This window comes from Trichosurus vulpecula, chromosome 5 (assembly GCF_011100635.1).
Source record: "Trichosurus vulpecula isolate mTriVul1 chromosome 5, mTriVul1.pri, whole genome shotgun sequence".
Lineage (NCBI taxonomy): Eukaryota > Metazoa > Chordata > Mammalia > Diprotodontia > Phalangeridae > Trichosurus > Trichosurus vulpecula.
In genome coordinates, this window is record NC_050577.1 from 269,933,553 (window position 1) to 269,948,591 (window position 15,039).

Consider the following 15,039-nt stretch of genomic DNA (forward strand, 5'->3'; position numbering starts at 1 on the left):
ATGTGTGCACAAAGAGTCATGTATGCATGAGCATACCTGTCTAGGTGTGTAGGCAAATGGACATATATGTGTATGTGCATGTATTGTTCATGCATATGTGTGTATGTAACATATACTCGGGACCTGTCCACACACACGCTCATATCATTTTGTTACACTCTAACACGAAAAGCATCTAGAATTCCATTTGGTAGGGGATTACCAGCGCGGAAATTCCTTCCAACAACACAGACAACCTCGATTACTAGTTAATAGACAAATCCCAGGGATTTCTCTGAGGCAAAGAGAATTAAGTGACTTGCTCACATACACATGGCTAAGAAGTGTCTGAGGTAAGATTTGAACCCAGATTTTTCTAATTCCAAAACTAACATTTTACTTGATGATGCTATGCTGACTCCATCCACCCCAGCTCTCACCTTCTTACACACACACACATAATCAATCAACAAACATTTATTAAGCACCTACTAAGGCACTGTGCTAAGTACTGGGGACACCCAAAGAGGGAGGAGACAGTTCCTGCCCTCATAAGAGACCCAAGTACTATGCAATTCTACACCCACAATAACCACACATACATATTTAAGCAAAACCAATAGTAATACTGCAGCCCTGCATTTCTAGGATGTTTTTCATGTGCCCCCAACTGGCCCTTTACTAGAGCCCGGTGGAGTGTGGAGGTCAAACATGGTTTTAGATATGGAAACTGAGATTTGTCCAAGGTCATTGTAAAGCTGAGACTGAAACTCAGCTCTCCTAGCCCCTAGATCAGGGTCTTCCTCACTGGGCCATATTCTCCCCAGCACAGGATATAGATAGATAGATAGATAGATAGATAGATAGATAGATAGATAGATAGATAGATAGATATAGATATAGATATGCCCATTGCTCTGATCCAAGCCCAGCCTTCCCCCGCTAGCTCACCTCTCCAGCTGTTGCAGAGAAGTCTTCATGGACTTGACTTGCTGAAAGTGACAGGACATGTCTGTGGCCAGCACCATCTCAATGACCAGGGATCGAAGCTCTCTGTGCAGAAAGAGAGACAGGTTTCAGGTCCACACCTCAGGCCCAGCTCCAGCCTGGGGAGGTTGGGTGGAGGTGAAGGATAGAATAGAAGGGATGGGAAATTGACCCAGAGAAGGGATAGATCATCTGATCTTGGCAGAGAGCTCTTTCCCCAACCCTTGGACTACACAAAGAGAGGTCAGGGTAAGAGTAGGGGGAGGGGATGGAAAGGGAAAGGGGTCTGAACTAAGCATTTCCAAGAAGGAGGAGGAGTGGACACCCACACAAACTCATCCTTGGTGAGATTGATAAAGATGTTCATCTCATCATCTTGCATCATTCGGAAGACAGAGCTAATGTGGTGATTCTCCAGCACTGAGCGGTCGTTATACAGGATGGCACATTCTGACCTGGGTGCCAGAGGTCATCCGCATCAGGCCCCTGCCCTAGCAGAGAGAGCTCCCAAAGCCCTTCCATCTCCCTGGCTCACCCTCCCTCCCTCTCCCACACCCCAGGCCCAGGCCCCTCACTTGGTCTGGATGTGGAAGCTATTGGTGGTGCCTGTGTGCTCATAGTCATGGATGGCAGCAGCAAAGATGATGGCCAGGACCTCAATCTCCGACAGGCAGTGCTGGGGGGGAGGGGGAGGAAATGAGGCAGAGAAGCCAGACCTTGGGGATACTGGAGAGGTGTGGAAAGAGCTGAGAGAGTTCTCCTCCCCAGTAACCCTCAGGCTACCTACCACTACATCCCATCATTTCCTTCTGCAAGATCAACTTTTATGTTAAGGAAGAGCATAACAGCTAATAATCACCTGCAAAAAATCCCCAAAGTCTTAATGCAATTTTGTTTTAGCAACTTAAAACGACACTAAAACTTTTGGAACATCCCGGATGGGCTTTAAGATTTGCAAAGTGCTTTACAAATTTTATCTCATTCTATCCTCACAATATTTCTAGGAGGTAGATGCCATTTATATCTCCACTTTACAAATGAAGAAACTAAGATTAACAGAACCCAGGAGTCAAACAGTAAGCATCATGGGCAGAATTTGAACTCAGATCTTCTTGATGCCCAAGTTCAGTACGCCATCCATTATATCACCTCACTGCCTCATATTTACCTTAGGTTTCAACTCTCCTGGGAAGGGTCCAAGATCCCCTGATGCCCTGTATATCCTCCCATCCCACCTACACCCATCCTCCATCCACACTCTGAGGCAGTTACCCAGGGACACCACTAAACTAAGAAACAAATTAGAAACTTGAAATAAACACAAGAAGAGCATGCTGCTTTCTACGTCTGATTTCCTGGGGGCTGGGTATTCGGGGTCACCTACCACCATCCCCGTGCGGAGGAGGAAGCAGTGGACTGTTTGAGTGACATCAGCTGCATGAATCTGGTTGTGGTAGGGATTCTTGTACTTCCCATAACCCACCTCCAGGGCATCCAGGAACGTCATTAAGAACACAGTGGGAAGCTACAACAGGAAGGATGAAAGTTAGACTTAATGAAGAACTATCTGAGAGATAGGTAGCGAGTAAGGTCATCTTCTCCCAGGAAGCCTTTAAAAGCCAGAGAGACCCTTCTTTCTCCTCCCGCCACTCAATTATGGAAGAAGTTCTAGCAGGTACAACAGAAGGAAGGACATCACGACCTTGGCAAAGTCTTTTTTCACCTAAGAGACCTACAGTACTAATCCTCCCCTCATTCAATATGTTTTCTCTATTCCTCTGCAATAGCAGGTGCCTTAGTCAGCTGCTCCTCCACCTGTCCTGGTTTCCATCTCTGTGTGCATGTCCCATTATACTGAAAGCTTCCAAAAAATAAGGATTTGTGGTATTCTCCCCATCCTGGGGCGGGGGGGGCAGATTTCAAAGAGTCCATAAACTTGGGTGGGAAAACATTTTTTATTTTCACTTATTTTGAGGGTTTGGTGATCCTCTGTATTTTCATACGATCTTTGGCATTTTACTTTATGCATTTAAAATCATTACTCACAAAAGGCATCCTTAGACTTCATCAGACTATCAAAGGGGTACCATCCCTGACACACACAAAAGTTTAAGAACCCCTGCTCCAGATGATCCCCATCATCCGAGGAGGGTCTAAGGTAGGGATGAATTGAGGAGTTGTCAATCTGGATTTAGGAAGACTGATTTGGAGGGTTGTGTCTAGATGGCGGAGGAATAAAAGGACAATATAAGCCTCAGATCTACTCCTCCCTCCATTCAGTCTTCCAGACCCCAAAGCCAAACCCCTCCAAGCCCTGGAGGGCTGTGCCCCAAATACAGGGAATTCAAAAGAACTGTATCCACGGCAACCACCCAATGGTTTTTGACGTTGCCATGGTGTCCCTTGGGGTGGGAGGGTGAGGAAGAAGAGAGGGGAGGGCCAGAAAGAGTCCAGGTGCTCAGAGAGGGAACAAAGATTGGAAAGAAGGTTCAGAGCAAGGTTTTCAGAATTTGGAGGGAGCCCAAAAGAATGGTGCTCAGAGAAAAACCAGAGCAGGAGGGCCTGGGAATCTTAACTCTAGAGATGCAGGGGATCTAGACAGAGCCCAACAAATACTTTTGTTTTCTTCCTGGACCTTCAAGCCAGCATGGTCCCTAAAGAGCTAGACACAGAATTTAGCATGGATTTGGTTTCTGATTTTGTGAGGATTAGGAGCTGAGAGGGGTTCTACCCAATAACTGTCTCACATTTCTATTGTACATTAGAGTTTACAAAGCCCTTTCTTCACAACAACCCTGTGGGTTAAGTAGAGTAAGGACTATTATCATCCCCATTCTTTAGACGAGGAAACTGCCCAAGGTCATGTGAAATACTAAAGGAGAGAATCAGACTAAAACCTAAGACATCTTATTCCAAGTGCCATGCTCCACTTGACACTCCTGCTTCCTGGACGGGGCAGGAGTTGGAGAAAAGAAACTAGGGCTGCAGCAGGATGGATGAAGGTCAGCCCTCAAGAGGACTGGTCACTGACCACAGAAAGCTATGGACTATTCTATTGTAAAATAAAGGGATTAGGCTTAAGGAGGAGGGCTTTAACCCTGGACACAGTCTCCCTGGCCCAGCTGCTAGGCAGATATGGTTAAAGGTCCAAGGAGGAGACACACGCAGGCACACACATTCATACTTCTCTCTCTCTCTCTCTCTCTCTCTCTCTCTCTCTCTCTCCTATTGCATGCGCATGCACACATACACACACACACACACACACACACACACACACACACGCACCCATTCTATCCCTATAAAAGCAGAAAGATAAACTGATTGCTTTAACTCACTCCCTTGGAAGGATTAAGGTTCCTGGGTAGATGTACTCCACCTAATTCCCCTCTCCAATCAACCTCCCACACTGGATGCACTCACACGCAACCTCCCTAGCTGCTAACATCTACCCTCTTAGACTCCAAGTTTACCAAACAATCTCCATAGCAATAGCTCCACCCCTCTGAAGCTCAGAGACAGCCTTCCTCCTCCCCCCCCCACCTCCGCCACACACACACATTTTTCTTGCCCTTCCAAATGACTTTTCCATGAAGATGAAGTTCTTCCTGCCCAGATTCCCTTGAGATGCTCCCTCCACTGAGACCCAAAAGAGGAAGGGTTTTAACCCTTGAACCCGTCTCCCTGGCCCAGCTGCTAAGCAGACTTGGCTCCTGCTCTCTCTTCTGCACATCCTCAACTCAGCCCCAGGCCTACTCTTCATGAAAGTTTCTTGGACAGAAACCAGAGCTTGAAAATTACTAGATTTTTTCCCCTTTTTTTTCCTCAAGAGAGGGGTCTCCTGGAGAACATCTGGAGGTGGTCTGATGGCCCCACATAGCAATGTCTGGCATCTGCCTTCGACGAAGTCTTGGGGAAACCTGGAAAAGAAGGCTGGGAGGCTTCTGGCAGGGTTGTGGGGGAGAGGGGGAGAACTACAGAGATAAAGGAAGGTAGCCCAAAAATTCAGCTTACAGAAAAGAAGGTCAAGGTGAAGGCAAAGCCCTGGACAGGTTCTGAAGGGAGAATCTCAGGGGGAGAGAGGCCCGCTGATCTCCATTAACAGGAAAGGCAAACCAATAAAAGAGGGGCTGACAAAGCACTCTAATGACAAGGATGTTAGTAGTCAGGGGACCTTTTCCTTGTGGTCCAGGCTGAATAAAGAGGCTGAGAAAATCTCCTATCCTGGGGATCTTTTAAGAAGGAGAGACAGAGACAGAGACAGAGACAGAGACAGAGACAGGGACAGACAGAGACAGAGAAAGACAGAGACAGAGAGGGACAGGGAGAGAGCAGGCGAGTACTACTCTAAGAAAGGACTGACTTCTGACCTTAAAGCGGCTGATGAGGTTGTGTCGAGTCAGCAGCTCAAAGACAATGGTCCTCAGGGCATGGTCATCTGCCACCCGGTTCAGGGAAAAGACATCGAAGCACCAATGGTCCAGGGTCTGTGTGAAGACCATGGATTAGGTGGACTAAGAAATGAGGTAATCCCAAACCCATCCCAGGGGAGCCTCCCAGAAATAAGAGGAACATTAGGAATGGCTTCCCAATGGACAGAGAGGGTAGAGGATGAAGGGAGGGAAAAAAGTAAAGCCAAGCATCTCCTTCCCTGGCCATCTCTTAGGACAGGGGAGACACAGAACAAGAGGTCCATGGAGGGGTGCACCCTCCTTGAGGAAAGGAAGGATGGTGGGAGAGCTAGAGAGAGCATGCAGGAAATAGAGGAATTCTTCTAAGAAACAGGTCAGTGGACACAAACTTTGATCCCCTCCCTTCCCAATACTCCCAGCTCCCTATGAGCTTCCTTGAGCATCACCTTAAGACAGTTGATAACAGCATTGGAGTAGGTGGGGCCCACGGAGGTGTAGGTTCTCCGGAACATCCTAGGGGAAGAGGAGGAAAAGGTGTGACAGGAGATACGTGAGAATATAGAGACTAGAGGGACATTTTAGGGAGTGGAGGGTAAGAGGGTCTGTCATGGGAAGAAAGGGAGTAGAAGAATGATATGAGAGGTTGATGGCAGAGGGGTGAAAGTTGGGGAATGAAAGGTAGGATATGAAAAGAAGGGGTAGAGGGAAGAATGGTTAAAGGAATGTCAGTGTAAGGAATAAGGTAAGTAGAGGGAGGTCTGTGAAGTGTGTGTGAAGGTACGAAAAGAAAGTTGAAGGGGAATATATTTATGTATGTATATATATGTATATCTACATATATATACATACATAAATGCTTTTGTTCAGTCATTTTGTGTCCAATTCTTTGTGACCCCATTTGGGGTTTTCTTGGCAAAGATACTGGAGTAGTTTGCCATTCCCTTCTCCAGCTCATTTTACAAATGAGGAAACTGAGGCAAGCAAGGTTAAGTGACTTACCCAGAGCCACATAGCTAGTAAGTATCTGAGGCCAGATTTGAGCTTAGCAATCTGTTTACTATGGTGCCACCTAGTTGACCGCCCGACACACACACACACACACAGCCACAGTCACATAGCCACACAGCCACACAGCTGGGGCTATAAGGATATGAGGAAAGGATCTAAGGATACAGGGGAGTGAAGAGGCAGGTAGGCTGAGAGAACTAGGTTTGGAAAGAGCTAAAAGTCTAGGGAGGCTGGAATGGATGGTAAAGAAGCTAGAAATGGGTTTAAGGAATACACAGGTTGAATAGTCAGTGGGGCTAAGAGGAAGAGGGAAGGTGGGAAGGGATTTGAGGGAGGGGACCTCACCGCTCCACAAATATCCCAGCCTGCACAGCATGGACAATGCTTCGGAATTTTGGCTTCTCCTCCGCTCGTCTGCCCTTGGCTCGAGTCTGTTGGGTGAAGGTGGACGCCAGCCAGTCCCTAACCTCGGAGGGCACAGCATCTGAGCGGAGCTCCTGTAACTCATCTTCAGTGTCCAGTATTTGTCTAAAACCCAGGATAAGGCGGGAAGAGTGGACAGAGAAGGATCACCACTACGCCCACCACCGCCTTGATCCCTGCTACCCCCATGGGGATACTAAGAAGCATCAATTAGGAGTTCTTACTCCAGATTTCTCATCTTGTTTCAGTCTCTATCTCTGTTTCTGTGTGTTTCCAGCTATTTCTTCCTGTTTCTGAGGTGGGGGGGAGTGGAGATAGAGGGACAGAGAGAAAGAAGAAGAAGAAGAAGAAGAAGAAGAAGAAGAAGAAGAAGAAGAAGAAGAAGAAGAAGAAGAAGAAGAAGAAGAAGAAGAAGAAGAAGAAGAAGAAGAAGAAGAAGAAGAAGAAGAAGAAGAAGAAGAAGAAGAAGAAGAAGAAGAAGAAGAAGAAGAAGAAGAAGAAGAAGAAGAAGAAGAAGAAAGAGAGAAAGGACAGAAGAGAGCAAGAAAGAGAGAGAAGAAGAGAGAGAAAGGAGAGACAGAGAAGAAAGACAGAAAGAAGAGAGAAAGAGAGAGAGAAGAAGAAGAAGAGAGAAAGGAGAGAGGGAGAAGGGAGAGAGAGAGAATGAATCTATATTTTCCCTGCTATTTCAATGTATCTGTCTGCTTTTCCCTTTCTGTCTTCCTGGATCCTGTCTCTCCCTAATCTCTGGTTTCTGCCTGCCTGTCTCTCTGATCTTTATCTCTCCATGATCTCTATCTGCCTCTCTGTCTCCATCCCCTTTTCCCTCTGCTCTCGCTCCCTGCCTTGCCTCCCTACCTGCTGCTGACTCTATTGCTCACCCTTCTGGCTCTCTCCCTAGCCTGCCCTCACCGGGTCTCATCAATGTAGACAGCTTCCAGCAGCGAAGCCGTGTACTCCAGGTTCTTCTTCAGCTCCTCAATGTTCACTTCCCCATTCTCCAGTTGCTTGACCATGTAGCGCAGCCTGCAGGGAGGAAGAGAAGAGGCGGAAGGGAACACAAACCTCAGAAACTTGTCCCAGTCATCACCGGCCCGGGCTCTCAGTCAGGATGCATTTGGTCCGACCATCCTGCAACTCTAGGCTGAGCATATGGTTTATCCAAGGTTAAGGTGAAATCCCACACTGGCTCCCTCAGGCCTTCCATCCACTTCTGGGCCACCTACCCTCATCTCCTCTCACTGTAAACATGCCCACAAGTTCACATAAATAAGAACCTTTGCAAAATGGAATTACTCGAAACACCTCACATTTATAGTGATTTTTCCACATGAGAACCCTGTGAGGGAGTCGATGAAAGTATTATTATCACCCTCCATTTTACAGATGGGGAGACTGAGGCTCAGAGAGTTTGAGTGGCTAGGCCAAGGTCACACAACTAGAAAGAGGCACAGTTGTTACTAGAACCGAGGTTTTCATACACACAGTCCAACATCATTTTCTTTATAGTACATTCATTGTCTCTCCAGTGAAGCCTGAGCAAACCTCAGTTTCCCCATTTGTAACATTTTAGAAATGTTTTACCCCTCATTAGAGGGTTAGCCTAGATGATCTCCAAGGTTGCTTCCAGTTCTGATCCTGCTTCTCTTAACTGAACTGCATTCCCCCCCCCCAAAAAAAGATTCCTTCAGGATTATATAGTAACCATTCACATTTCTATAATACTTTGTGGCTCACAAAATACTTCCCTCACAACCACCCTGGGAAGTGGATAGTGTGGTATGATAAACCTCATTCTGATCCACTTAGCACAGTGCCTGGCACATGGTGCTTAATAAATATTTATTGACCAACTGATCTTTCAGTGACTTGCCCAGGATCATACAGCTAGCAAGCGTCAAAACAAATTCTGGATCTCCAAGTCCTCAGATTCCAAGATCAGTCAATGCGTTTTCCACTACACCACACTGCCCCATTTGTTCACTTGGATATTAAAAACAGGTTAGTCTAAAGGTATTCTAGAGGCAGCCTGATCTAGTGGGAAGACAGACTGACCTCAGAGTCAGGAGAGGCGAGAGATGAAATCTGCCTCCTAGCTCTATAACCATGGATACTTAGAGCTGTGTGTATTGAACAGAAATCATGTTCACCTTGCTGAGATTCAGTTTCTTCATCTATATAAAATGGGGATGATGATACTTGTAACCTAAACAGGGTTATTATGAGGACTAAATGAGATAATTACGGATTTTATAAACCTACTTGGATAAAAAAAAATCATGGATTTTGACTCTGCAAAAAGTTCAACATTGGTTATTATTATCATTATTATTAATCCTACGGTAGTCACTGCCACCTATAAATTCTGTAATAAAAATGTCCTACACTCAGTAACAGTCCTTCCATCTGGAGAAATGTTCCCTGTGGGGCACAAGGATTTCCAGGCCTCTGAGGCCCTGCCCCAGGCCCCTAGACATTTAGAGCTCAGGCAGAAACACATGCATATATACATACACATAGCACACACATGTACATAAACACACATACACATACATATACACACAGATATATACACATACACACAGAGATACACACATACACACAGATATATACACATACACACATGCACACACATACACACACACACATACACTCATACACACACACACACATATACACACACGACTAAACTGCTCTCTCCTGCCAGAGAGCGCTAACAGGCTGAGATTCCAATATTCATCAGCCAGCCAAAGAGCATCCTAAGACTCGCCTTGCCAGATCTGTGTCGTGGCAAGTGTCCAATTGGGCTGAGTCACTGCAGCCATCCCCCTGCCTCTGCATCAATCAATTCTCCCCAAAGCACAAGAGAATGTTCCCGTGTGCACGCTGCAGGGTAAGGGCGGAGTATCTGTTCTGTTGGAGACTCCCCCTAAAAGTACAATCTCCTCACCCCCATACATCTTTTCAGAGACTTGGCCCACTGGGGAATCTTCTTTGACATTTAACCTCAATCTTTATCCCTGTATCCCTATACATATTTGGGGTAATGGTGGGAGGGGATGTGAATGCAAGAAACCCTTTTTGTTCTGGTCCCTAAGAGATATTGAAAAGGTAAGTTTTCTTCAGCCTCCATCCCCAGCCAATACCAGCACAGATTCTGGGATGAGGTGACAGACTGAGGGCTCATCCCCATCAGGCACGAATCCTTTCCCACTGAGAGGGGAGGGGAGGGGAGAGATTGAGGTCCAAGTGACTTTATGAGTCAGGGCAGGGAAGAGAATGAGTCAGGGAAGGAAATTGAAATTCCCATTCTCTAGGAGGTTGGGGGAAGGGAGGTAGAAAGAACAGTGGTATTCTTGATCAAAAACCCCTCTAAAAATCCTGGAATCCCAGTCACTTGTGAGGAAGTCACGTTCCAAATAGCTCCCAAATTTCCCTACTAGGCAACCCCTCAACCAGCATTTTTGGAGTGAAGAGGGAAAAGGGTGCTATGTGAAAAGGGATGGTAAATATTCCCCTACCTTTGCCTTTGAAAAGGAATGATTCTGAAATCTCACCTCCAGCCCTGCACCTGCACTATTCCTTGTGGAGAAAGAGGGAGGAGGACGAAAATGTGTATTGGAGGCCTAGAGCTCATTCCTCATCCCCTGCTCGAGCTTCTCACAGGAAGAAGCAATGGCCCACCTGACCACAAGAGAGAGCCACAGGGAGAAAGACCAAGGCATCTCTCTGGAACTCACTCTATGGAGTATAAAGTAGTTAAGGGAATAACTGTTCCTTTCCAGCTGACCAGAACTTAAGATTATCTTTGCCTCCTTCTCTACCTGTCTCCCTTCCCAGGCACCCAAGCCATCCTAGGGAGCACATCCCAGATAGGTGGAAAAAAAGGCTACAGGGTCATGTCCAGTGGTATTCCCACCCAATTACTAATGTAATCAGCTTTTTCAGCCCCATCCCTCATCCCTCCTAGTCCCCTACTGAAGGTCAGTGCCCTTGTTCTATGATTCAAAGGCCAATTTCTTTGGTGACTCTGCTTTTTTTTTAGGGCAATTAGGTGGCACAGTGGAGAGACAACTGGGACTGGAGTCAGGAAGACTTACTTTCACGAGTTCAAATCTGGCTTCAGATATGTACTAGCTGGGTGACCCCGGGCAAGCCACTTAACCCTGTTTGCCTCAGTTTCTTCATCCGTGAAATGAGCTAGAGAAGGAAATGGCCAACACTCCAGCATCTTTGCAAGGAAAACCCCAAATGGGGTCAACAAAGAGTCAGACACGACTGAACAGCAAAAACTGCCTTTTGTAATAGGTACCCAACTGTTAATGCCCAAAGAGAACTATCAAGACTATAACCCTGCCCATTTGTGTATATTACCATATTTCTCTCCCCTCCCCAAGACCTGCCATTAAAGTGTAAAATTTGGATTCAGTCAAAAGGCCATACTTAAGGACCTAGAAGGCCATATGTGGCTTTAAGGCTGCAGGCTCCCCACCCCTGGCTTACACAGACTCTCGATATATCAAAACTATGATAGGGAAAGTCGCAACGTGGAGGGCATTTATAGTTCTAGCCAGATCCAGGCTGCTGAAAACTACAGCAGGTGTACTGATGTGGCATCGTTATAATTCCATTTTCATCATCCTGAATAGGACTGTGCAGTTAATTTTTAGAAACCACCCCCCTTTTGCTATCAGTCAATGCTCCCTGACCCCATTACCCCATCAGCAAAGTGACAGCTGCCACAGTAGTCTCTTTGCATGAAAAACGTATGTAAACCCAGGCCCCCAGTGGCTCTGGGTCTTCTACTGGAACATACATCCCACTCCGCACCCACAATACCACTCAGCATGTTACCCCGTAAGACAGTAGAGGCGAGGGAGACCACATGTGACTCTATCCCTGGCTGCATCTGTCCATTTCCTTCCATGCTGCTCTTGGCTGTAAGCATTAATAAAACATTCTAAGCCATTTATTCCAGCATTGCTTTGTGACATTCACCCAGACTCTGCCTTGAATTTGCATGATTTATATGATCATTAAGTTATCTACCAACTTTAAGGAAGTTAAATCCCTTCCAAGTTCTAGGGATCTATGGATCCCTTTCTGGCAACTGCCTCCGCTGAACTATTCAAGCCTACCAGCTAAGGAACAACGAGCAAAAAGGAACCCAAGAGGGGAGACCATTCTACCTTAAGGCAAGACGGTTGGCAGGAAGAAGGATGGATGACCAGGAGGTCGCCTCAGACACAGCTTCCACCCTTACCCTACAACTGAAACCCAACAGCTCCAGAGAAAGACTTTAAAGGAAGATGAGGCTGAGGATTGATCTTTAATTCTCTCCACCTTCTGGTTCTTCCCTTTAATCTCCTTCCTGATCCTTCCCAGAAGCTCTTGTCTGTCTGGCTCTTGCTGAAATCTCAGCATAACACAATCCAGATGCACAGAAGGAAGGGTACGGTATGGAGGAGGAGGGGGAAAAGAGTCTAGGAAGGACATACAGGCGGTTGAGAGGTTTCAGATCCCAAACATGGTCCTTCCAAGGTCATCTCATCCATCCTTCTGCCTGGTACAAGTTTGTAACCTGTTCTTCTCTCCCTGAGGCCTTCTAAGGAAGAAGTGTTCACTTCCCCATCCCCCAGCCTTCTCACTTCACAATGTTCTTGGTCAAGAAAACTTTCCTGAAATCTACACTTTGCCCCTACCTGTTACCATTTCAATCCATTCTCTTTGGTACAGCCTTCAGAGAAGTGACCTAGAGAATCTGTAAGGGCCCATTAATTTAGTTCTCCCTCAGATACCTCTTTCCATGCAAAATAAACTCAACACTTGCCATCTGCCTTCTCCTCCTGTCCCTCCATTTCAATGTTCTTCCCACACCTAACTTCCTCTCCCCAAGTCCCTCCCACTCTCCCCTCCCTTTCTCAATCTCCTTCCCTCCATCTTCCCCTCTCTGCCACTGTTACCCATCACCCCTGCCCCATACAATCTACAGCCCTTCTCTCTCGCAGAGATAGGTCTCTCCCCACATCATTGAATGGCCAGATGAGTTGGGGAAGGAAATGTAGAACTAGCTGGACTGAGAATAAGGAGACCTGGGTTTCAGTCCCAGTTGTAGCACAAACTAGGATCTAACTTTGGACAGCTTACTTCATCTCAGTCTTCCCAGCTGTGAAAAAGAAGAATACTTTGCATTTATATGGGACCTTTATTATTTCTATTTTACAGATGAAGAAACTGAGTCTCAGAGTGGTTAAGGGACTACCCAAGGTCACACAGCTAATCAGCACCAGAACTGAGACTGAAATCCAGATCTCTCCTGACTTCAAATCCAGAACCCCAACTCAGTCACTAAAGTTCCTTCCAGCTCAAGAATTCTATAAGAATATAGAGTAACAGGCTCAATCCATAAGCATCTATGAAGGACTTCCTCCTCCATACCAGGTGCTCTGCTAAGCCTAGAGGTTAGCCAAAAACTCAACAGCCCCTGCTCTTAAGGAGCTCATACTGTAATGGGCCAAACAACATGCGTAGGTTTAGACCAGACCTTTACAAGTCACAAGAAAACCTTATAAAAGAAGGTACTAGTATATGTAGAACCTATATTGCATTGCACGCTGTCTCAAGGAGGGGAGAGGGGAGGGAGGTGGAGAAAATTTTAAACTTATGGAAGTGAATGTTGAAAACTAAAAATAAATTATATTTTTTCAAAAAAAAAAGAAGGTACTAGTAGCTGGAGGGGAGCTGCAGGAGGTGGCATCTGAGCTAAGTCTTGGAAGAGAACCGCTGACACACACAGGTCTAGGAGGTAGATGTGTGATGGGAAGACATTCCAGGCATGGCGGGGTGGGTATTGTAATAAAATAATAATACTAGTAATGATAACTGGCTTATATAATAGTTTTATGGTTCGCAAAGCACTTTATAAATATTATCACCTTTGATTCTTACAATTACCTTGGGAGATAAGTATCCCCATTTTAGAGATGAAGAAATTGAGCCCAACAGAGGTGAAAGATCTAATACGGTAACTAGATGGTGAAGTGGATAAGAGCGTCAGGCCTAGAGTCAGGAAGATTGGAGTTCAAAGCCAACCTCAGGCACTTAGTAGTTGGGTGACCCTGAGCAAGTCACTTAACCATTTACCTCAGTTTCCCCATCTGTAAAATGAGCTAGAGAAGGAAACTGCAAATCACTCCAGTATCTTTGCCAAGAACACCCCAACAGGGGTCACAATGAATTGGACATGACTTAAAATGACTAAACAAACATCTGAGGTAGGATTTTAATTCAGGTCTTCCTGACTCCAGGTCCTGAGATCAAATGTGAGGATAATAAGAGACCTCAGAGGTCACCTAATCAATTAATCCAACAAGTATTCAGTGCTTACTGTGTGCCAGCTACTATGCTTGGCCCTGGGGATACAAGAACAAATAATGGAACAAACCCAATACTTGTAGATGTGGAAACTGAGGCCTACGGAGGTTAAATGACTTGTCCAAGGTAGTAAGTAATGGAACTGGAATCTGAACCCAAGTCTTCTGATTCTAAATCAAACATTTGACCTAAAAGTGTGTAGTTAAGGGACTTGGCTGAAAAAAGAGTTCTTTTCTGTTGAAATAGACCCAAAAGAAGGGAGGACAGGATATAAATTTCCGAAAATCCTATCCCTTAGAGAATACCACTTTCTCCTTAGGGTGATCTTTCCCTCAGCCCCAAGTCCGCCATTTTTCTAAATCTTCTACCGTCTAGATTCTCCTAAATTATCATAGTAGATAATTAATAAATATTTGTTGCATATTTGCACTAAACAGTTGAACTAAAGGTGAGCCCCCATCGGGTCAGGTCACTGTGAGTAAAGAGGTATACAAGATATAAACAAACAAAGGATTGCTTGATGTGGGTCAGGATTGTCTTAGGTTGAGTGAACTTTGGGGTTCCTCTGGAGTTCTACAAGCCAGATGAGGGGGTACAAGATCTATGGATCAGGAAGGATCAGTTAAAAGAATAGTGAGAGTCGATTGTCATAGTGCCAGTGAGAGAGAGGGGGGAAAGGGGAAAGTGGGGAAAAGTTGAGAGGCAGGAAGGACAAAGGCAGGAGTCTGGATAAAACAACCGCCAGATTCTCTGTGTGTTTTTCCCCCAGCTGCTAGAAGCTGTTAGACCTTGGATCCCACCCAAACTACATCATTAGTGTGGTTCACAAGGGACCTGCAGCCCACTCCCCCCAACT

The 15,039-nt window shown here is 45.8% G+C and overlaps 1 protein-coding gene across 1 annotated transcript in view; it reads right to left on the minus strand.

Annotated features, from left to right (window-relative positions):
• Positions 1 to 15,039, minus strand: part of PDE1B (phosphodiesterase 1B) — a 35,583-nt gene that overhangs the window by 4,991 nt on the left and 15,553 nt on the right. Inside the window, exons 3-10 of the mRNA XM_036759960.1 lie at positions 7,722 to 7,835; positions 6,732 to 6,914; positions 5,825 to 5,891; positions 5,337 to 5,453; positions 2,351 to 2,491; positions 1,542 to 1,642; positions 1,296 to 1,421; positions 931 to 1,032 (exon numbers count right to left, since the gene is read on the minus strand). Of these exons, the coding sequence (XP_036615855.1) occupies positions 931 to 1,032; positions 1,296 to 1,421; positions 1,542 to 1,642; positions 2,351 to 2,491; positions 5,337 to 5,453; positions 5,825 to 5,891; positions 6,732 to 6,914; positions 7,722 to 7,835 (951 nt within the window). The remainder of the gene's footprint in view (positions 1 to 930; positions 1,033 to 1,295; positions 1,422 to 1,541; positions 1,643 to 2,350; positions 2,492 to 5,336; positions 5,454 to 5,824; positions 5,892 to 6,731; positions 6,915 to 7,721; positions 7,836 to 15,039) is intronic.